The 22,477-nt window shown below is 38.3% G+C and overlaps 1 protein-coding gene and 2 non-coding genes across 3 annotated transcripts; 2 read left to right on the top strand and 1 right to left on the bottom strand.

The window, feature by feature from the left end:
- Nucleotides 1-184: 184 nt before the first annotated feature.
- Nucleotides 185-6,962, bottom strand: LOC123692579 (proline-, glutamic acid- and leucine-rich protein 1-like). The gene is made up of 6 exons (XM_045637341.1): nt 6,944-6,962; nt 6,786-6,846; nt 6,546-6,678; nt 5,972-6,154; nt 1,020-1,104; nt 185-770 (listed from the first exon to the last, which is right to left on the bottom strand). The coding sequence occupies exons 2-6, from the start codon at nt 6,842-6,844 to the stop codon at nt 286-288; spliced, it is 945 nt and encodes a 314-aa protein (XP_045493297.1). The 5' UTR covers nt 6,845-6,846; nt 6,944-6,962; the 3' UTR covers nt 185-285.
- Nucleotides 6,963-20,119: 13,157 nt separating this feature from the next.
- Nucleotides 20,120-22,024, top strand: LOC123692933. The gene has a single exon (XR_006751623.1). It is a non-coding gene; the product is annotated as a small subunit ribosomal RNA (ribosomal RNA).
- Nucleotides 22,025-22,318: 294 nt separating this feature from the next.
- LOC123692944 lies at nt 22,319-22,475 on the top strand. The gene has a single exon (XR_006751632.1). It is a non-coding gene; the product is annotated as a 5.8S ribosomal RNA (ribosomal RNA).
- The last annotated feature ends 2 nt before the right edge of the window (nt 22,476-22,477 follow it).

A 22,477-nucleotide genomic window follows, 5' to 3' on the forward strand; every position in this document is an offset into this window, starting at 1 on the left:
TTATCAAATTAGTGTATTGTCATCGGTCCTCAATAAATCTACAAAGTTTGAACGAAATCTGGCCGTTTAAAGTGGGTCAAAATCGCGCCCAAAGAAGTCGGTTACAAACAAACATTCAAACATACAGGTGAAGCTAATAAAAAGCGTGTAAAAAGTAAAACAACTAAAGACTGAGGACAGAAAATACTGTACTTAAACTATTAAATTAAAATCTAAAACAAGCACTTAAAAAAAATAAAAAGAAAGGCACTAAATAATACACTTAAAACCCTATGAAAAAAAAAATTAAGATGCGGGCCCTTGAGGCAATATCTCGAGCAACCTTTGCCCGATAACAGCTATTTGCTGCATCACCCTAGTTTGCTCGCGATTTGCCTCAACCTTTAGCGACTCCAGCCGCAGTCGCTCCATTTCTCTTTGGTGGAAAAGTTCCTCACGCTCCCTCTCACGTTCATGGAGAAGCTTTTCCCTTTCCCTTTCTCGCTCATGGGAAAGCTTCTCTCGCGTCTCCTCCAGTGCAAGGCGTCGTTGTTCAACCGCCACAAATTCTGTAGCGGCCCGGTCAAATGGCGTTAAGCCGCGATTCCTGCGAGCTCTCTGCATCCCATGTCGCGGCGAGGCAGTCGCAGATCGCGGTGACGCCGATGACCGTCGACCAGTGGGACGCGGAGGAGAACGCGGTAGAGGGGGCGGCGGACGTACTGGTGGTGGTGGTGGTGAGGGCTGTGGGTCTAGCAGTAGCGGTGATGCTGGCAATGTTGGAACACTTGCTGTTGAGTAATGAAAATAATGTTAAGGAGGCAAATATAATTCTGACTTCCACTTATATTATAAATTAGAAATGTTCATCCATTCCATCTGTTGAATAATATTCTCTAGGATACAAGCAAAGACTAATTTATTCAAGTCATTTAATGAATTATGTTCAATTATTATCGATTAAACTATATTATGACGATTGAAAACAGCTCCTAGAAGAAGGCTAATTTAATAAGTAAATAGAGTTTAATAAAACTTACTATTATAATTAAAATTCTCTAAGCCTACAGGAATTTCAATTTCCACATCTTCAGGAATGGGTTCTTCCCTTGGTACTGGTGGCGCCTGAAAAATATTTATTTTTATCAATATATTTGTACGATTACCTAATCGTACAGACAATACATGTTCCCGGAATGCAATGCGTCGATGTTGCATATTTTATTATAATGTATTAATTATTATTTTACCACACAATGTTAGTTCGCATTCGGATTCCGCACCGGGCGGAGCTCCATCCTAGATCATCTCATCTCATCCCATTATAGTGAATTAATAATAAATATCTCTTTATCTCAATCTCATATCTTATAATTAACCCCAACCCCCGCCTACATTGGTCCTTCGAGCCGGATCATGAAGGAAGGATCTGAAAATCCTACATATACAACTAATGAAGATCTTAAAAAGAACATAACATGCGTTAATGCGGCAACTACAAGATCAGATTACATAATAAAACAATTGTTATCTAAATATAGCTCTCTTAGGAAAATTATAAGAATTTTAGCGTATATTATAAAATTTATCGATAAGATTATTTACAAAAAAACGTATGAATATAATTATCTTACTATGAAAGACTTAAAGCGTGCCAGAGAAATGATAATAAGACATGTTCAAGATGAATATTTTTTTCAAGAAAAATCTCAGCTTTCAAACGGCCTACCTCTTAGTAAAAAGAGTACAATTTTAAGTTTGAACCCCGTTTTAGACTCTACTGGATTGCTACGAGTCGGTGGGCGGTTAAAAAACTCTAATATTAATCCTGAAATGAAATATCCTATTATTATTCCGCCACAATCGAAGTTAGCTGAGCTTATTATTGACGAATCACACGATCTTGTGTTTCACGGCGGACCAAAATTAACCGCAGGTTTTATACGACAAAAATATTGGATTCTTAGAGGAAACAGAGCTGTCAAAAAGAGATTACGATTATGTGTAAAATGCAAAAAAGTGGATCCTACATTGCAACATCAACTTATGGGTGATTTACCCCCTTCCCGTGTCATACCCAGCCGACCCTTTTTTAACACGGGAATAGATTTTACGGGACATGTTTTGGTGAAAGCGAATAAAGGCCGTGGAATCAAAACATCAAAAGGATATATAGCCGTCTTTATATGTATGGTGACGAAAGCTGTACATTTAGAATTAGTCTCCGATCTCACAGCATCAGCGTTTATAGCTGCGTTGCGGCGAATGTCCGCTAGAAGAGGCGTTCCACGACATATTTATAGTGACCAAGGAACAAACTTCATAGGTGCTAACAATATATTACAACGAGAATATACACAGATCTTAGAAATCCTATCAAGTAACGAGTGTACCTCTATTATATCAGAAATGAATATAGATTGGCATTTCAACGCCCCATCGTGGCCTTCAGCGGGTGGATTATGGGAAGCTGCGGTGAAAAGCCTCAAACATCATCTTAAACGAGTCATTGGCGAACAAAAACTCACCTTTGAAGAATATTCGACCTTGTTATCTCAACTTGAAGCTTGTTTGAATTCAAGACCGCTTTGCCCGTTGACAGAAGACCCCGATAACCTAGACTATTTAACACCGGCCCATTTCCTAGCAAGCGGCCCTAATCTAACTATTTTTGATACAGAAAATGATCTTAGAACTCGATGGCACTTAACTCAGAAAATCTATCAGGACGTTTGGGTTAAATGGAAGAATGAATATCTCACGCAACTATCTATAAGATCCAAATGGAAACAACCTCAAACAGATCTGAAGTTGAACGATATAGTCATCATAAAGGATGAAAACTTGCCGCCCGGCAAATGGGCTTTAGGGCGAGTCGTACAACTACATCCCGGAAGTGACGGCCTTGTGAGGGTTGTCACTCTTAAAACCAAAAACGGATACATGAAACGACCTATTGTTAAGCTATCACTGTTACCTACAAATACACATACAATTAATGAATCTACCGACTATGATAAGGAAGAAATTAAAATCTCGAAAACAAAGAATCCCCGTGGCATGTCCTTCTCCGTTATAGTGTTATCGTTAACATTATTTTTCCTCTCAATAATAAGTTCGTGTCACGCACAGTTTACGTATACACCATTAAATAACAACAGTATTTATTTTGACAAATTAACGAACATGCGGCTGGTTAGAGACGATTGGAAGCTAATAGTTTATTATGATAAATACCCTTATCAAGAAGGAACGGCCGCACTCGTAAAAGACATACAATATCTCAAAACAATATGTCCCATGATAAGAGAACAACTAACACAATGCGACGCTATACTATTACAGCTCGAGCACGAGTTCGGCGAATTGGAATATTATAATAACATTTTATTTATGAGTGATTCATTTGATATGGGAGCTAAGCGCCCGCGTCGTGGTTTAATAGACGGAGTAGGCTACGTTGCTAACAGTTTATTTGGATTATTAGATCAGAGATTTGCAGAAAAATATGAAAACGATATCGACCTTTTAAGAGAAAATGAAAATCACTTATTTAAATTGTGGAAAAATCAAACTTCAATCGTGGAAGCTGAATTAAATCTAATGAAAAGAATGGAACAAACAATGATTACACAACATAAAATAATTAACCAGAGACTCAATTACCTTGAAAAGTCAAACCAAATCTTTAAACAAAAACTACAAAACGCATCTCTTATCTCCGATTTTATATCCTCGGCGCTTATAACTAACAACTTATTATACAAACTTAGAAGAATGCAAGACTTCATTTTAGATACTGTGACGGATATTTACGGTGGCAAATTAGACTTTCATTTGTTATCTCCAAAACAGCTGAGATCAGAGTTAAATTTGATATCTACTCAACTACCCAACGATTTGGCGTTGCCTGTTGATAATTTACATTTTCAAGATGTCTATAGTTTACTAAAAGTTAGAGCCAAGAACACTAAAAAATACTTAATTATTGAAATAAAAATACCTTTGGTGGAAAGAAATATGTATGAAATATTTAATCTCATTTCTATCCCACGTATTTCAAACGGCAGCATGGTGAACGTGATACCGACCTCTAATTTAGCGGCTATCAACATACAAAAGGACTCTTATATAACGATCTCTGAAAGCGATTTTAAAGCATGTTTGAACCAGAATCCTACTACTGTGTTTTGTCACATCAGAAATCCTATTCGACATTTAATAGATGATCATGATTTATGTAAGATAATTCCTAATACGAGAATTTGTCAAACAACATTATTACCTTGTACGAATCGTTGGCAAGAATTATCGACCTCTAATGTATATTATTATTTTTGTTGTAATGAATGCAACATAAAATTTATCTGTGCTGATAAAATAACCTCTACAAAGGTAACAAAAGCGGGTTTGTTAAGCGTTATGGAGGGTTGTACTATTAAAACTAAAGATTTTCAAGTATTTTCTCATAAAAAGCTGTCGAGCAATATAAATACCACTTCCGAGTTTGTGGCAATAGAAATTGCTCCAATAAATCATCTTATAAACATATCGATCTCCAAATTAACAGATCAGGATCTCAATACAAACAGTTCGGAAGATATTAAGCAATTTGACGAAATAAAAAGAAAAATTGACCTCCTAAAACTGAGTGAACCATTGGGCACGAAGTTGTCGTATCACGACATTCATCATTACTTTATAATATATGTGTTAATTGGAATTCTGGTTGTTGTGGCAATAATAACGTATTGGAGACAGCTGCGTCGTCGACGAGCCTCAGCAGAGCCGGCGGTGGAGGCTGCGACCAGCGTCGCAGTCCCCGCCCGGCCACCTCCAACCCCGGTGACAAGTGATTGTGTGATAAGTGTTAGTGAATGTGATGTGCGCGTAAATAAACATGACCAGGCCTCGTCGCCAATCTTTCGAGTGTTCTCGCTTCCCAACTTAAGTGAATCTCTGTAACGCTATTATTAAAAACAATTGTAACTTAATCTTGTAACCCTATCGTAAAGAACAAATGTATCTTAATCTTATACTTATTGTATCTTCATCTTTTAATCAATGTATGTATCATCTTGTACTCATAACTAACACAATCATTTAGTAAATAGACACTAAATTGTAATATCACCTTGTTAGTTTTAAGTTCATCTTTCATCAAGTTACTAACCTTCACCTTTTTCTCCCCCGGGAACATGTACGATTACCTAATCGTACAGACAATACATGTTCCCGGAATGCAATGCGTCGATGTTGCATATTTTATTATAATGTATTAATTATTATTTTACCACACAATGTTAGTTCGCATTCGGATTCCGCACCGGGCGGAGCTCCATCCTAGATCATCTCATCTCATCCCATTATAGTGAATTAATAATAAATATCTCTTTATCTCAATCTCATATCTTATAATTAACCCCAACCCCCGCCTACAATATTAGTTATTTATAACTTTTATCATATACTCTTAACACTTACAAATGTTACGATTAGGAATTGTTAGCTAAGTATTTTGTATAATTGATATAGATTTATAAAGAATAAAATATAATTAAAAGATATTTAATGTTCTCATCAACATTAAATATCTATTAATTATATTGTGATGGAATTACATTTTCAAACACTAGCTGTGCTCCGTAGTTTTACCTGCAGTGCTCTGCTCCTGTTGGTCTTAGCGAGATGATATATAGCCTATAACCTTCCTCGATAAGTGGGCTATCTAAAATCGAAAGAAATTTTCAAATCAGACCAGTATTTCCCGAGATTAGCGTGTTCAATCAAACAAACAAACTCTTCAGCTTTATTATATTAGTATAGATTTTCAAGCTGTTTATTTGTTTTATTTATTTAATACAATTCATTTTACACAAGTTGAAAGAGGCTTATATGTAATCTCTTTCAAAATAAATATCTATTATTGGCCATGCAAGTTACAGAGGAATTGGTGTGATACGTAAAGTTGCTATAATATAATAGTACTAACATTAAAGCCATGCTCTTGTATGCCAGCTTGACCAAGAACAGCAGTCTCTCCCAGTATGGCACAGACTCGGTCTTCCAAAACTGTTAGAGACAGCCTGCTGCTTGGACCACCACCAGTACCATTTGTGTGGTTGGAAATCAACATTTTCTTTTTTTTTGTTTTAGTCTTCCAATCTGCCCAGACCTTTAGGTTTACATGTTGTGAGTTAAAGCGGTGCATGAAAAGGGCAATAGCAAAATAAATGAATATATTAAAATATACAGCTATGTTAACAAGATGCAAGTAAATAGCAAAACAATTGAGAGTTTGCAATATACACTTAGGTTAACAACATGCAAGTTAATAGCAAAACAATTGAGAGTTTGCAATATACACTTAGGTTAACAAGATGCAAGTAAATAGCAAAACAATTGAGAGTTTGCAATATACACTTAGGTTAACAAGATGCAAGTGAATAGCAAAACAATTGAGAGTTTGCAATGTACACTTAGGTTAACAAGATGCAAGTTAATAGCAAAACAATTGAGAGTTTGAAATATACAGCTAGGTTAACAAGATGCAAGTTCAAACTTACTTTCTTCCACTTCTCTTGTGATTTGTGAACCCCACCACCAACTGAATTAAGTAATAATGTGAGCCTTGCCCACATTTGGTCGGCTTTTAGTCGACCCTGAGGTCCCCGCTGTGGTCGAGAGAGGTCACCATACCTATGGGTAACACACACCAATGAAGCACTTGGTATTAATGATTTCATTGTTTATTATAAAAATATTGAAGCAAGTTTGGAATCAAAACTGTATTTTTTTAATAGTACCTTTCCATGAATTCTATAAGAGCAGAAAATTGCTCCTGGCTGGCGCGCAGTCTCTCCATTTCTAAACTAGAAAAATAAGTACACATAAATAAATTAAATTTAAACCTTGAAGACATTATATCTTTTTATGCCTCATTGCAAATGCAAAATTAACTTACCTCTATTTGTATTTTTATAATTTAAAGCACAACCTGTATTTTTTAGTTCACTTCAAAAATTTTTTGACTTTTTACTTTTTCCGTTTTCGGAATTCGGCAGTTTAATTTGAATATTTCAAGAATATTTTTCAACATTACTAATGTCAAACTGAATGACAGTTGACAGTTTGACGTACGCTGACTGACGTTAGAATTCGAAGCCATAGACATTAGCGTACGATCCAATAGAATAAGCGTTCGCCAAGTTCTAATCCACTTGGCTACCTGTCGTTTATCGTATTCGATAAGGCGTCAACGTTTGTAGAAAGAGAAACGCTATAAATCGTATGCCACTTGGCTAGGGGGGCTGGTAATTTTAATATGTTCTATGAATAGGGCCGTAATAGGAGAAGATATAACCTAATACAGAGTTACCTGGAAATAACTACCACCGTAATAGGAAAACTACTCCTTTTTTTTAACCGACTTCAAAAAAAAGGAGGAGACGAAAGGAGGAAACGAGAGCGCGGAACGAGCGACAAAGAAGCACAATCGGACGTTGTCACGTTCAATTATCGTCAGTAAACCGACTTTACAGACAACCAATTTTTTTTTATTTTTTTTTATGTATGTACACCGATTACTCCGAGGTTTCTGAACCGATTTACGTGATTCTTTTTTTGTTCGATGCGGGATGGTGTCGAATTGGTCCCATAAAAATTTTATTCGGATAGGCCCAGTAAGTTTTTATTTTATGAGCATTTTTGTCTGCATTTGTAAATGTTGCAAGTGCAAGTTTAAAGTCGGTTGTTTTTAACGCAGTTATCATTATAATCCTAATTCGGACCCATCAAAAATTCGATAAACAAGAGAATGTAAATGCTTTATCAAACGATAACAGTTTTTTGGCTCATAGAGCAGGCTCCAAGGAGATGTTCGTTTGCATAAATAGCGGACCTAAATCTGACTTCTGATATATATTGTATAGATCCCAGACATCCTATAGACAGATGTTGCCAACCAGTTTTGTGGTCCCCTTCCCCGCACCCCGGTTATTAAATATGGCATACAAAGAAAAAAATAAACATTTCCAAAACATGCCGCGTGGGGTATCAAATGAAAGAGCTTATTGAGTAGATCACGAATATATAGCATACTATAACATTTCTTACACTTTCTCTAAGATTTTTTAGAAAATTTACGAAAATGGTCCATTTTTGAGTTAACTTTAAACCACTATAGATTGAAAACTCATGAATATATTTTTTAAATTATTATTTTAAATAATTAACAATAGTCCATTGTTTACGATTCAATAGTTCGTACAGTGAAATAGTTGCATGGGGGAGTGGGGGGGAGCATTCAAAGATGGCGAGTATATTTTCAAGTTTATGCCAGAAATAAAGGCCTAATACAAAAATATCGGTGTCAGGGCTTGGAATAATTATCTCTGCACTGTCGTTGTGTTTGACAGAATGAAAAATATGGCAGAACATTCTTGAATCAGCCTCTTAACTTCACAGAGCAAGTAATAGGTATAGGAAGAGACGGCACTCAGTACTTCGATTTCGAGCTCACGCACACATATGCATGTATTACTTAGGTTAAGTCTTATATACCAACCTATGAAAAGTTCACGTCAAAAATGATCCACATTGCTGCCAACATTTAAAAGTTGAAGTTGCTAGTGATGTCTCTTTGAGTACATATTATCGATAAAACTTCATATCGATATCGATAAAATTTTCGATGCTGGGTAACATCACTACTAATTCTCATCCTTATTCAAATTTATAGGAAATTAAAAATAAAACACCAACAATGTAGATCAATAAGTTTATTATAATATAATAATAATTACCTATATCTAACATTTTTATATAATATTAAAACTCACTATTATCAGCAAAAATGGATAATTCCATTTGAATTTTGAATTTTACTGAATATCTTTATTTAGGCATGTAGGACTTAATTCGGCTTAAATATTATGTGAATACAACTAGATTCACATTTTATACTTTTCCTTGAAATATTTTGCGGGATTTCTATTTTAAAATCTCATTCTAAATTTCCAATATATCGTTGCCGTTCGGATCGCCATATTGGAATTGTAAGAAGTTGTTGTTTTCTTTGGACAAAACAATAATAATATTATCTCCTCTCCAATTGATTCTACAGCCAGAACATGACGTAATAGAGAAGTTTTCTCGTAAAAATTATTATTTTTTATATCTTCCTTTAATAGAACAGTCATTGGGTATATATTGCAAATACTTAGTCACAAATCACATTAATAATTATTATCAATTATTATCTACACAAAGATTTTAACATTGTTTACACATAACACTTTTTCTTCTTCTTTCACTTTTGGCAGAAATATAACAAATTAAAAAATTCAATGTACTGTACATTAACTGAGTAAATAAGTAAGAAAATCTACGATATACGAAGAACAGATTTTGTTTATCTTCCACCAAAACAATTAATAAAACGCCATTTTGAATTCAAATTTCAAACAACAAATCAACATCAAGAGGTTGTCTATGCTTAAGTCTTAACCATTGACAAGAAATCGAAGAAAGAAAGAAATAATTTATTAATGTATTAGCTTAAAATTAAAATATACAAAAATAAGGTTTAAAAAAAAATAAGAAATAATAATAAATAATTAAAACTAAAAAATTAAATCTAATATTAAATGATTACATCGGAGGGGCCAACATTAGAAATGTTTTTATTTTTTCTAAAAGTTGGCAGAACAGACTCTCCCTTAGGTCTTTGAAAAGTACAAAATAATTTGAACTGTATGTCAATTGAATGAAGTTTAAAATTGCTTGATAATGGAAGCCTAACCAAAACGATGTTCTTAAGGACGCGTTTACGAATCTGACAAAAATAAGCAGTTTTTCGGTACATTTTGCGACAAAATAATACAAAACCAAATTAAACTAATAATTACTATAGATAGATTAATCCTTAACCCTCAATTCACTAGGTGAAATTTGCTAACATAAACAGCTTCCATGAGTCCACTGGACTCATATATTTTCTTGGCGTGTTTTTTTCAAATAAAACTCTTTTTTTTATTAAGTTTTTTTATTATTATTTTTAAATGTTTATTAAGGCACTACAAAAAAATAATAAAACTGGATAAACTTCTGAAATACTCTTAAAAATAAAAAAAAACTTATTCTAATAGTCTTAGAAAACAGAGTTATTTTCAAAGCCCTACAATAATGGCAAATATTTTTAACTAATGGCTCTTTTTAATTTTATAATTTATTTTTATTTATTTATTTATTTATTTATTTGGAGATCTTACAGAAACAATTAAACCCGTGTAATATATAAATTAATGACATACAATGGTAACATTAACAATTGTTTCCTCTACGTCTCACAGTGAACATAAATAGAAAAAGTAAAAGAAAAAAAAAAACTCACTTGTACAATAATTGATAGGTATCTGTTGCAAGGGAGCCAAATACTTAAAACTAACACAGATTTCTGAAATATTAAACTAAGGGAAAGCATTAACTAAGCATGTACATTATCCAACGTTAGAAAAATTATACATATAATTGGCTAATTGTACATTTGAAACTATATCGGGAGCATGAAAACATATCTATTTCATTCAGTTTGTCATTGTGTAAGACACACATTCTGTGAAGTGGCGCGCGTTGTCCTGCGTTGGTTCTGGTATGTTGTAAATGGAAAAGACATTTCGAACGAGTTGGTCGCGAAGGCACACGAAAGGACAAGTCGGCTAGTAAGTTCGAAGAATCAATTTCACCCACGCAAATGCTTCTTAAAGTGACAGCATCAGTTACTGAACGTCTGTTGGTCAAGGACATCATGTTATATTTTTCTAAGAGTTGGTTGTATGAGCATTTGGGAGAGCATAAGCGATAGTTAAGTGTGCGCAGAAACTTCTTCTGTATCATTTCCAATTTATTTACATAGCAATTATAAAATGGATTCCATATAGGAGATACATAATCGAGGTGTGATCTAACTAATGATTGGTAGAGGCAAATAAATGTGTCCTTTCGTCTGAAATTCTTAGTAATTCGAGTGATGAAACCTAACATACGGTAAGCTTTCTTTAATATGTAGTCAATATGTACGTCCATTGTGAGTTTAGCATCAAGATAGACGCCTAAATCACGAATAGTAGAATCGGTATCAAGAATGTGTTCTCCTAGTTTAAATTTTGATGGAATAATATTTATATTTTTAGTAAAACGGACATGTTTGCATTTATTGTAAGATAGGTATAGCTTATTGTGTTTGCAGTATTCGCTAAACCTATCAAGGTCATCTTGTATAAGACGAATGTCATTTTTATTTGATATGGATGAATATATTTTTAAGTCGTCGGCATATAATAGAAATTTTGAGTGTTTAAAGCAACTGGAGATATCATTAATAAATATAGTGAAGAGCAAAGGGCCGAGAATAGATCCTTGCGGAATACCAGATGTTACAACTACTGGAGAAGATTTAAAACCGTTCATTACTACCACCTGGACACGATTTTGTAAATATGAAGAAAACCAGCGGAAAAGATTGCCTTTTATGCCATTGAAGGACAATTTTTTTAAGAGCAACATGTGATCCACCTTGTCAAATGCTTTTTTAAAATCAGTGTAGATGGTTTCTATTTGACACTTTTTATCCAGACCTTTAAAAATATAGTTGGTGAATTCAAGCAGATTTGACAAAGTGGACCTGCCTTTAACAAAGCCATGTTGTTCTGCAATAATAAAATGTTTAAGGCTAGAGGATATTCGACCGTGAACCAATCTTTCAAATACTTTTGGAATTACTGATAGTATAGATATTGGACGATAATTTGCAATATCATTTTTGGATCCAGATTTAAAAATAGGGGTTATAAAAACTGTCTTCCACCTATTCGGAAAAGTTCCTGTTTTTAAACAATTATTAAATATTATTTGTAATGGCAAAGATATACTTCCACTTACATTTCTTAAAAATATGGGACTAATATTATCAGGTCCTGAGCCTTTATTAGGATCGATATCCTTTAATGCTTTGTATATTTCATTATTAGTTAAGTTTATATGATGCAAATTTAGTATACTTTTATTGTCTAAGAGTTCAATGGTATTGTAAGCTCCAGGGGTAATAGGTTCAAATACAGATTGAAAGTAATTGGAGAACATTTCGCAAATTACGCTGGGATCGCAAGATGAAGAGGTTGCTAATTTCATGATTTTAGGATAACCTGAGTTGGTTTCTTTTAAGTCAGACGTGTATTTCCAGAAATATTTGATGTTCTCCTTAAGTGATGATTCCACGTTAGCTATATATTTGGTGTAACAATTCCTAATAAGTAATTTTACTCGCTTTCTAAGCAGATTGAATTCCTGATAGTCTCTTAGTGATTTATAGACTTTCCAACGCGTCCAAACTTTAACTTTCTTTCTTAGAGTAGAAATTAAACCTTTAGAAAACCACACTGGATAACGTTTAGATTTCGTTTTTACTAAGGGTACCTGTTCCTCAATAATTTTATACATATATTCATAGAAAAGATCAACCGCATCATCAGGAGTGAGGCTACTAAGTTCCGATATCCAGTCTATATTCGAGAGATCTTGGTTAATTAAATCATAGTTAGCTTTAAAAAAGTTTCGTTTCGTTTTGGGAGCGCTACACATAAGGTCGAGTTGAGTATCTATTTCCAGTATGGTATCTAGGGGAGGATGGTGGGGAACTACGTTAAGCAACGGGTCATCTGCAACACAAACAGAAGTTCCTATAATGTTACTTAGGATAAGGTCGAGTATTTTATTATTTTCATTTGAAATTGTGTTATATTGTTTTAAATTAAGGTAGGACATTGTGTATGATAATAACTTAGCCGTATCCGTGTCACATGATAATGGGCCCGACGAGGGGCATTCCGATGACCATTTGAGATAGGATAGATTAAAATCACCTATTATAAGATAATTACTGAATGTACAATTTGTATAGATGTCATGGAGTTTGTAAAAAAATCTATCGTAAATATTATTTCTAGAAACTGGTGGAATATAACAAGTACATAAAAGTAAATTTGAGTATGATGGAAAATGTAAATATAATTCTTCTAGGTCATCGGCCTCCAAGTCAAACCTCCTCAAGACATTAATTGAACTTTTAACCATTATTAAAACGCCCCCACCGCCTTTTTTATTAAATATACTAAGATTATATATATTATATAAGATTACTATAAGACTTCTAAAGGAATGCAAAACCGAAAATAAACAACAAAAATGTACGCTTCTATACAACAACAAAAATAAAACGTGCAATGGGGTATTGCCACCGATTGCAGGCAGCGACGGCATGCCATTTTTGAGCAACTCAAACATACAGGCTTCAGACATCTAGTGCCTGAATGTGCAGTCTTTGTTCTCTTTTTGTAATTACATGGATAACAATGCTTTCTTTCTGTCCTAGATAGCTTGTCTTCGGTTTCAGAGTGGCTCGCATCTTCATCATTCATAATTTGTGTGATCCATGATTCCAAAACAGAATCTGCCTGGTCTTCATTCATATTTACAACTTTATGTTGTTTTAGATCCATTTTACAAACCTACAACAACAACAAATATTAAAATACATATTTTTATATCATTAATACGACAAATAAGCAACATTTAAGAATCGTAACAAATAAATAAAATATTACTTAATTCACTAGTATGAGTCCATGGGACTCACTCGACGTAATAACTTACCTATTACGCAGCGCAGGCGCACGTCCTCTCGCTACCGCGGTGCCCACGTCACTGCAGGAAGGTACTGAGACGGTGGAGGAAATAAGTCACCAGGGGAAAAAAATATAATAGTTTGAAAGTTCGATGTGAGTCCAATGGACTCAGGTAGTGAATTAAGGGTTAATCTTTAAATGGTAGCAATTTTTTAGTCGAAAATTTTGGTTTATAATATTATCTTCTAATATATAAAAATCAATGCCACTTTTCGTTGTAATTCCATAACTCGAGAACGGCTGAACCGATTTCGATAATTCTTTTTTTATTATATTCCTTGAAGTACGAGGATGGTTCTTATGTAGAGAAAACGTTAATATGTACCACGGGCGAAGCCGGGGCGGACCGCTAGTAAAAAATATTTTCCGTTGCACAAACACAAAATTGACAATATCATGCTGAATAAAGGAACATTTTTCATGTATTTAATAAAATAAATTTAATGATTTAAAAATATTTTAAGTAAGCAGACATGTCCAACTCAAAAAGGTAGCAAAGAAAACTATCAAAATGTTACAAATAGGCTGAGAAATCAAACCTTATTTTTTCACATATTTAGTTGTAACGCGTGATACTTATTGGATTGAAATAAGGGTTATTTTACTGGCTCATCTTGATTTATTGCACAAAAATTTGTAATGAAATATTTTAGTCTGCGCTCGGCCGCCGTTGTGAGTGGACACTGTGACGCTTGTAAGCAGCTCCTCGTTTACGAAAAGATCACTGTACGAATACAAAATATTTGACCTAATAAACTTGATCCTTCACGCATTCATTTTATTTATAGATTTTATACTTATGGGATTATAAATTTCATATTTAGTTTCTGACTTGATGGAGTGACCTGAAGGTGTACTTCGAAGACTGCTACTGGAACTAATAAACGATTAGAGCTAGGTGTGCCGAGTTTGGGCTCATTTTGTTAGTTATGTTGAGACCTTACCTCCAGACTTGATGGAGTGACCTGCAGGTGTACTTCGAAGACGGCTACTGGAACTAATAGACGAGTAGAGCTAGGTATGCCGAGTTTGGGCTCGTTTTGTTAGTTACATTGAGACCATACCTCCAGACTTGATGGAGTGACCTGAAGGTGTACTTTGAAGACTGCTACTGGAACTAATAAACGATTAGAGCTAGGTGTGTCGAGTTTGGGCTCATTTTGTTAGTTATGTTGAGACCTTACCTCCGGATTTGATGGAGTGTCCTGAAGGTGTACTTCGAAGACTGCTACTGGAACTATTAGACGAGTAGAGCTAGGTGTGCCGAGTTTGGGTTCATTTTGTTAGTTATGTTGAGACCTTACCACCGGACTTGATGGAGTGACCTGCAGGTGTACTTCGAAGACTTCTACTGGAACTAATAGACGGTTAGAGCTAGGTGTGCCGAGTTTGGGCTCATTTTGTTAGTTATGTTGAGACCTTACCTCCGGACTTGATGGAGTGACCTGCAGGTGTACTTCGAAGACTGCTACTGGAACTAATAAACGATTAGAGCTAGGTGTGTCGAGTTTGGGCTCATTTTGTTAGTTATGTTGAGACCTTACCTCCGGATTTGATGGAGTGTCCTGAAGGTGTACTTCGAAGACTGCTACTGGAACTAATAGACGAGTAGAGACTAGGTGTGCCGAGTTTGGGCTCGTTTTGTTAGTTATGTTGAGACCTTACCACCGGACTTAATGGAGTGACCTGCAGGTGTACTTCGAAGACTGCTACTGGAACTAATAAACGATTAGAGCTAGGTGTGTCGAGTTTGGGCTCATTTTGTTAGTTATGTTGAGACCTTACCTCCGGATTTGATGGAGTGTCCTGAAGGTGTACTTCGAAGACTGCTACTGGAACTAATAGACGAGTAGAGACTAGGTGTGCCGAGTTTGGGCTCGTTTTGTTAGTTATGTTGAGACCTTACCACCGGACTTAATGGAGTGACCTGCAGGTGTACTTCGAAGACTGCTACTGGAACTATTAGACGAGTAGAGCTAGGTGTGCCGAGTTTGGGTTCATTTTGTTAGTTATGTTGAGACCTTACCACCGGACTTGATGGAGTGACCTGCAGGTGTACTTCGAAGACTTCTACTGGAACTAATAGACGGTTAGAGCTAGGTGTGCCGAGTTTGGGCTCATTTTGTTAGTTATATTGAGACCTTACCTCCGGACTTGATGGAGTGACCTGAAGGTGTACTTCGAAGACTGCTACTGGAACTAATAGACGAGTAGAGCTAGGTGTGCCGAGTTTGGGCTCATTTTGTTAGTTATGTTGAGACCTTACCTCCGGACTTGATGGAGTGACCTGCAGGTGTACTTCGAAGACTGCTACTGGAACTAATAAACGATTAGAGCTAGGTGTGTCGAGTTTGGGCTCATTTTGTTAGTTATGTTGAGACCTTACCTCCGGATTTGATGGAGTGTCCTGAAGGTGTACTTCGAAGACTGCTACTGGAACTAATAGACGAGTAGAGACTAGGTGTGCCGAGTTTGGGCTCGTTTTGTTAGTTATGTTGAGACCTTACCACCGGACTTGATGGAGTGACCTGCAGGTGTACTTCGAAGACGGCTACTGGAACTAATAGACGAGTAGAGCTAGGTATGCCGAGTTTGGGCTCATTTTGTTAGTTATGTTGAGACCTTACCTCCAGACTTGATGGAGTGACCTGAAGGTGTACTTCGAAGACTGCTACTGGAACTAATAAACGATTAGAGCTAGGTGTGTCGAGTTTGGGCTCATTTTGTTAGTTATGTTGAGACCTTACCTCCGGATTTGATGGAGTGTCCTGAAGGTGTACTTCGAAGACTGCTACTGGAACTAATAGACGAGTAGAGACTAGGTGTGCCGAGTTTGGGCTCGTTTTGTTAGTTATGTTGAGACCTTACCACCGGACTTAATGGAGTGACCTGCAGGTGTACTTCGAAGACTGCTACTGGAACTATTAGACGAGTAGAGCTAGGTGTGCCGAGTTTGGGTTCATTTTGTTAGTTATGTTGAGACCTTACCACCGGACTTGATGGAGTGACCTGCAGGTGTACTTCGAAGACTTCTACTGGAACTAATAGACGGTTAGAGCTAGGTGTGCCGAGTTTGGGCTCATTTTGTTAGTTATGTTGAGACCTTACCTCCGGACTTGATGGAGTGACCTGCAGGTGTACTTCGAAGACTGCTACTGGAACTAATAAACGATTAGAGCTAGGTGTGTCGAGTTTGGGCTCATTTTGTTAGTTATGTTGAGACCTTACCTCCGGATTTGATGGAGTGTCCTGAAGGTGTACTTCGAAGACTGCTACTGGAACTAATAGACGAGTAGAGACTAGGTGTGCCGAGTTTGGGCTCGTTTTGTTAGTTATGTTGAGACCTTACCACCGGACTTAATGGAGTGACCTGCAGGTGTACTTCGAAGACTGCTACTGGAACTAATAAACGATTAGAGCTAGGTGTGTCGAGTTTGGGCTCATTTTGTTAGTTATGTTGAGACCTTACCTCCGGACTTGATGGAGTGTCCTGCAGGTGTACTTCGAAGACTGCTACTGGAACTAATAGACGAGTAGAGACTAGGTGTGCCGAGTTTGGGCTCGTTTTGTTAGTTATGTTGAGACCTTACCACCGGACTTAATGGAGTGACCTGCAGGTGTACTTCGAAGACTGCTACTGGAACTATTGGACGAGTAGAGCTAGGTGTGCCGAGTTTGGGTTCATTTTGTTAGTTATGTTGAGACCTTACCACCGGACTTGATGGAGTGACCTGCAGGTGTACTTCGAAGACTTCTACTGGAACTAATAGACGGTTAGAGCTAGGTGTGCCGAGTTTGGGCTCATTTTGTTAGTTATATTGAGACCTTACCTCCGGACTTGATGGAGTGTCCTGAAGGTGTACTTCGAAGACTGCTACTGGAACTAATAGACGAGTAGAGCTAGGTGTGCCGAGTTTGGGCTCATTTTGTTAGTTATGTTGAGACCTTACCTCCGGACTTGATGGAGTGACCTGCAGGTGTACTTCGAAGACTGCTACTGGAACTAATAAACGATTAGAGCTAGGTGTGTCGAGTTTGGGCTCATTTTGTTAGTTATGTTGAGACCTTACCTCCGGATTTGATGGAGTGTCCTGAAGGTGTACTTCGAAGACTGCTACTGGAACTAATAGACGAGTAGGGACTAGGTGTGCCGAGTTTGGGCTCGTTTTGTTAGTTATGTTGAGACCTTACCACCGGACTTAATGGAGTGACCTGCAGGTGTACTTCGAAGACTGCTACTGGAACTAATAGACGATTAGAGCTAGGTGTGCCGAGTTTGGGCTCATTTTGTTAGTTATGTTGAGACCTTACCTCCGGATTTGATGGAGTGTCCTGAAGGTGTACTTCGAAGACTGCTACTGGAACTAATAGACGAGTAGAGACTAGGTGTGCCGAGTTTGGGCTCGTTTTGTTAGTTATGTTGAGACCTTACCACCGGACTTAATGGAGTGACCTGCAGGTGTACTTCGAAGACTGCTACTGGAACTATTAGACGAGTAGAGCTAGGTGTGCCGAGTTTGGGTTCATTTTGTTAGTTATGTTGAGACCTTACCACCGGACTTGATGGAGTGACCTGCAGGTGTACTTCGAAGACTTCTACTGGAACTAATAGACGGTTAGAGCTAGGTGTGCCGAGTTTGGGCTCATTTTGTTAGTTATATTGAGACCTTACCTCCGGACTTGATGGAGTGTCCTGAAGGTGTACTTCGAAGACTGCTACTGGAACTAATAGACGAGTAGAGCTAGGTGTGCCGAGTTTGGGCTCATTTTGTTAGTTATGTTGAGACCTTACCTCCGGACTTGATGGAGTGACCTGCAGGTGTACTTCGAAGACTGCTACTGGAACTAATAAACGATTAGAGCTAGGTGTATCGAGTTTGGGTTCATTTTGTTAGTTATGTTGAGACCTTACCTCCGGACTTGATGGAGTGTCCTGAAGGTGTACTTCGAAGACTGCTACTGGAACTAATAGACGAGTAGAGCTAGGTGTGCCGAGTTTGGGCTCGTTTTGTTAGTTATGATGAGACCTTACCTCCGGACTTGATGGAGTGACCTGAAGGTGTACTTCGAAGACTGCTACTGGAACTAATAGACGAGTAGAGCTAGGTGAGGCGAGTTTGGGCTTGTTTTGTCTTCGAAGTACACCTTCAGGACACTTCATCAAGTCCGGAGGTAAGGTCGCCCTCTTTTGTCGTTGTTGTTGTTGTTGTTTGTTGTTGTTGTTGTTGTTGTTGTTTATAATTTATTTAATATGGACCACGAAATTTATAATCATGAATTATTTTTGACGACTGCACGCCGTAACTGCACGCGTGCAAAGTTTTTTGACTTGACCTTGAAAACACGAGGCGTTAGTCGCGCGCGGCGTATGTTTGTATGTATGTATTATGTATGTATGTATGTACATATGCCGTGCGTGATACGTGAATAGTATCTGAAAAAAATAAACAAGCAGAAACATCGTAGCCGGGATGCGAGACAATCGGTGCGCGAGGCTAGCGAAGACGGGGGGGCGTTGCGCGTGGGCAGCGAGACATTTGTACGTACGTATGTGTATGTATCATTATTTCGTCGCTGTTGTACCGCGTCGCCCGTGTGCTCTGCGCTCTCCTCGTTGCCGCCGTTCGCGTGTCGGTGTGGGGTTGGTGTTTGGTGGTGAGTCTGTGACAGAGTTGTAGAGTAGTGTGTTAGTTCTATGAAATAATAAAAGACCCCCAAAGATGATGATATTGTAAAAGCGTTTGTGCATACGGCGCGATACAGTTTTTAATCTTTAGTGGTGGTAGTAGTAGTAGTAGTAGTAGTTAGTAGTAGTAGTAGAAGAAGTAGAAATTAGTAACTGTAGTAACATTGCGTCTGCCGACGGTTTGATAGATTGTCAGTTTCGTAGATTGTATTTTATATGTGTAGTGTAATAAATAATATTACGCATCTTGATACACTCTCGGAGCGCAGACCGTGAAAAATATACGACTACTATTGAACGGCAGTATAAAATTTTTTATTGCTCACATCGCACACGTTTGTGATGTACCAATGGGCTTTTATCAGATGTTTATATGTGGTCGCAATTTTCGATCCTTCCACTCTCCGTGCGTAGATTGATCGTTTGCGTCATAAAAGTTGACCGATATTAAAATTTTTCCTTCGCTTGATGCGAATGGGAATTGTTAAGGGGTGTCTCGTTAAGATGATACTTTCAACGATTTAACTGACTGTGTTCAGATTTATCCACGTGTGCGCGCGCGCGTGTGTGAATAGTGTGCGTGTGACGGTCGCCGCCGTTGCATATCATGTTATTTAAACACGCCGCGCGCATATGTATGTATATAGAGAAGCGAACGTCGCGGCGGCATCGTCGTGTCACGTTTGAGGCTCTAGCGGAAGCTTTAGTTAGCTCCCTGGTTGATCCTGCCAGTAGTTATATGCTTGTCTCAAAGATTAAGCCATGCATGTCTCAGTGCAAGCCGTATTAAGGCGATACCGCGAATGGCTCAATATATCAGTTTTGGTTCCTTAGATCTTACTCAGTTACTTGGATAACTGTGGTAATTCTAGAGCTAATACATGCAATCAGAACTCTGACCAGTGATGGAATGAGTGCTTTTATTAGATCAAAACCAATCGACGGAGGGCCTGGCGTCTGAAGTCGTTAATTTTGATGAATCTGGATAACTTTTGCCGATCGCATGGTCCAGTACCGGCGACGCATCTTTCAAATGTCTGCCTTATCAACTTTCGATGGTAGTTTCTGCGACTACCATGGTTGTCACGGGTAACGGGGAATCAGGGTTCGATTCCGGAGAGGGAGCCTGAGAAACGGCTACCACATCCAAGGAAGGCAGCAGGCGCGCAAATTACCCACTCCCGGCACGGGGAGGTAGTGACGAAAAATAACGATACGGGACTCTTACGAGGCCTCGTAATCGGAATGAGTACACTTTAAATATTTTAACGAGGAACAATTGGAGGGCAAGTCTGGTGCCAGCAGCCGCGGTAATTCCAGCTCCAATAGCGTATACTAAAATTGTTGCGGTTAAAAAGCTCGTAGTTGCATTTGTGCGCCGCGCTGTCGGTGCACCGCATCCGCGGTGATACTGACACGTTTGCGGAGCATATCGTCGGTGAGCCGGTCGTTAAAAGCCGGTTCAATATCAAAATCCTATCGCGGTGCTCTTCAGTGAGTGTCGAGGTGGGCCGACAATTTTACTTTGAACAAATTAGAGTGCTCAAAGCGGGCTCAAAATGCCGCTTGAATATTTCGTGCATGGAATAATAGAATATGATCTCGGTTCTATTTTGTTGGTTTTCAGAACTCCGAGGTAATGATTAATAGGGATAACTGGGGGCATTCGTATTGCGACGTTAGAGGTGAAATTCTTGGATCGTCGCAAGACGAACATCAGCGAAAGCATTTGCCAAAGGTGTTTTCATCAATCAAGAACGAAAGTTAGAGGTTCGAAGGCGATTAGATACCGCCCTAGTTCTAACCGTAAATATGTCATCTAGCGATCCGCCGACGTTACTACAATGGCTCGGCGGGCAGCTTCCGGGAAACCAAAGATTTTGGACTCCGGGGGGAGTATGGTTGCAAAGCTGAAACTTAAAGGAATTGACGGAAGGGCACCACCAGGAGTGGAGCCTGCGGCTTAATTTGACTCAACACGGGAAATCTCACCAGGCCCGGACACCGGAAGGATTGACAGATTAATAGCTCTTTCTTGATTCGGTGGGTGGTGGTGCATGGCCGTTCTTAGTTGGTGGAGCGATTTGTCTGGTTAATTCCGGTAACGAACGAGACTCTAGCCTGCTAAATAGGCGTCGTCATTTAGGTGTGCGCGGCTCTCGGGTCGCGCAACTCACTGGCGGCGTATTAAAATTCTTCTTAGAGGGACCGGCGGCTTTGAGCCGCACGAGATTGAGCAATAACAGGTCTGTGATGCCCTTAGATGTCCTGGGCCGCACGCGCGCTACACTGAAGGAATCAACATGTTCTCCCTGGCCTAGAGGCCCGGGCAACCCGTTGAAACTCCTTCGTGCTGGGGATTGGGGTTTGCAATTATCCCCCATAAACGAGGAATTCCTAGTAAGCGCGAGTCATAAGCTCGCGTTGATTACGTCCCTGCCCTTTGTACACACCGCCCGTCGCTACTACCGATTGAATGATTTAGTGAGGTCTTCGGACCGACACGCGGTGGCTTCACGGCCGTCGGCGTTGCTGGGAAGTTGACCAAACTTGATCATTTAGAGGAAGTAAAAGTCGTAACAAGGTTTCCGTAGGGGAACCTGCGGAAGGATCATTAACGTAACGCACTGCGCACTCTCGCACTACTCGCATACGCGCATCGTGTGTGTGTGTGTGTTTGTGTATAGTACGAACAAGTGTCGTGGGACGCGTGAATGTGACTGCATCCGTTAAAAAAAAAAAAAAAAAAAAAAATACGAATACCTCTAACATGTCAGTGTATGACGTGTTAGAGTGATTCGCGAAAGCGCGCGGTACATATTTTAACCTATGTACACACACGCAAACGTTACATAAAAGAACCACGCACGAAACACTTTGAATAATAATATTATAATATGTAATAAACTATTACCCTGAACGGTGGATCACTTGGCTCGCGGGTCGATGAAGAACGCAGTTAACTGCGCGTCATAGTGTGAACTGCAGGACACATTTGAACATCGACATTTCGAACGCACATTGCGGTCCGTGGAGAAATATCCAGGACCACTCCTGTCTGAGGGCCGGC

The sequence above is a fragment of the Colias croceus genome, chromosome 6 (genome assembly GCF_905220415.1).
Source record: "Colias croceus chromosome 6, ilColCroc2.1".
Taxonomy (NCBI): Eukaryota; Metazoa; Arthropoda; class Insecta; order Lepidoptera; family Pieridae; genus Colias; species Colias croceus.

Bases quoted from the DNA above. Each gene is read 5' to 3' on its own strand.
- LOC123692579 (XM_045637341.1), bottom strand. From the start codon at position 6,844: ATGGAGAGACTGCGCGCCAGCCAGGAGCAATTTTCTGCTCTTATAGAA. The intron at 6,155-6,545 runs GTAAGTTTGAAC...GTAAACCTAAAG, and splicing joins CACAAGAGAAGTGGAAGAAA to GTCTGGGCAGATTGGAAGAC. The intron at 1,105-5,971 runs GTTAGTACTATT...AATATTTTTCAG, and splicing joins TACAAGAGCATGGCTTTAAT to GCGCCACCAGTACCAAGGGA.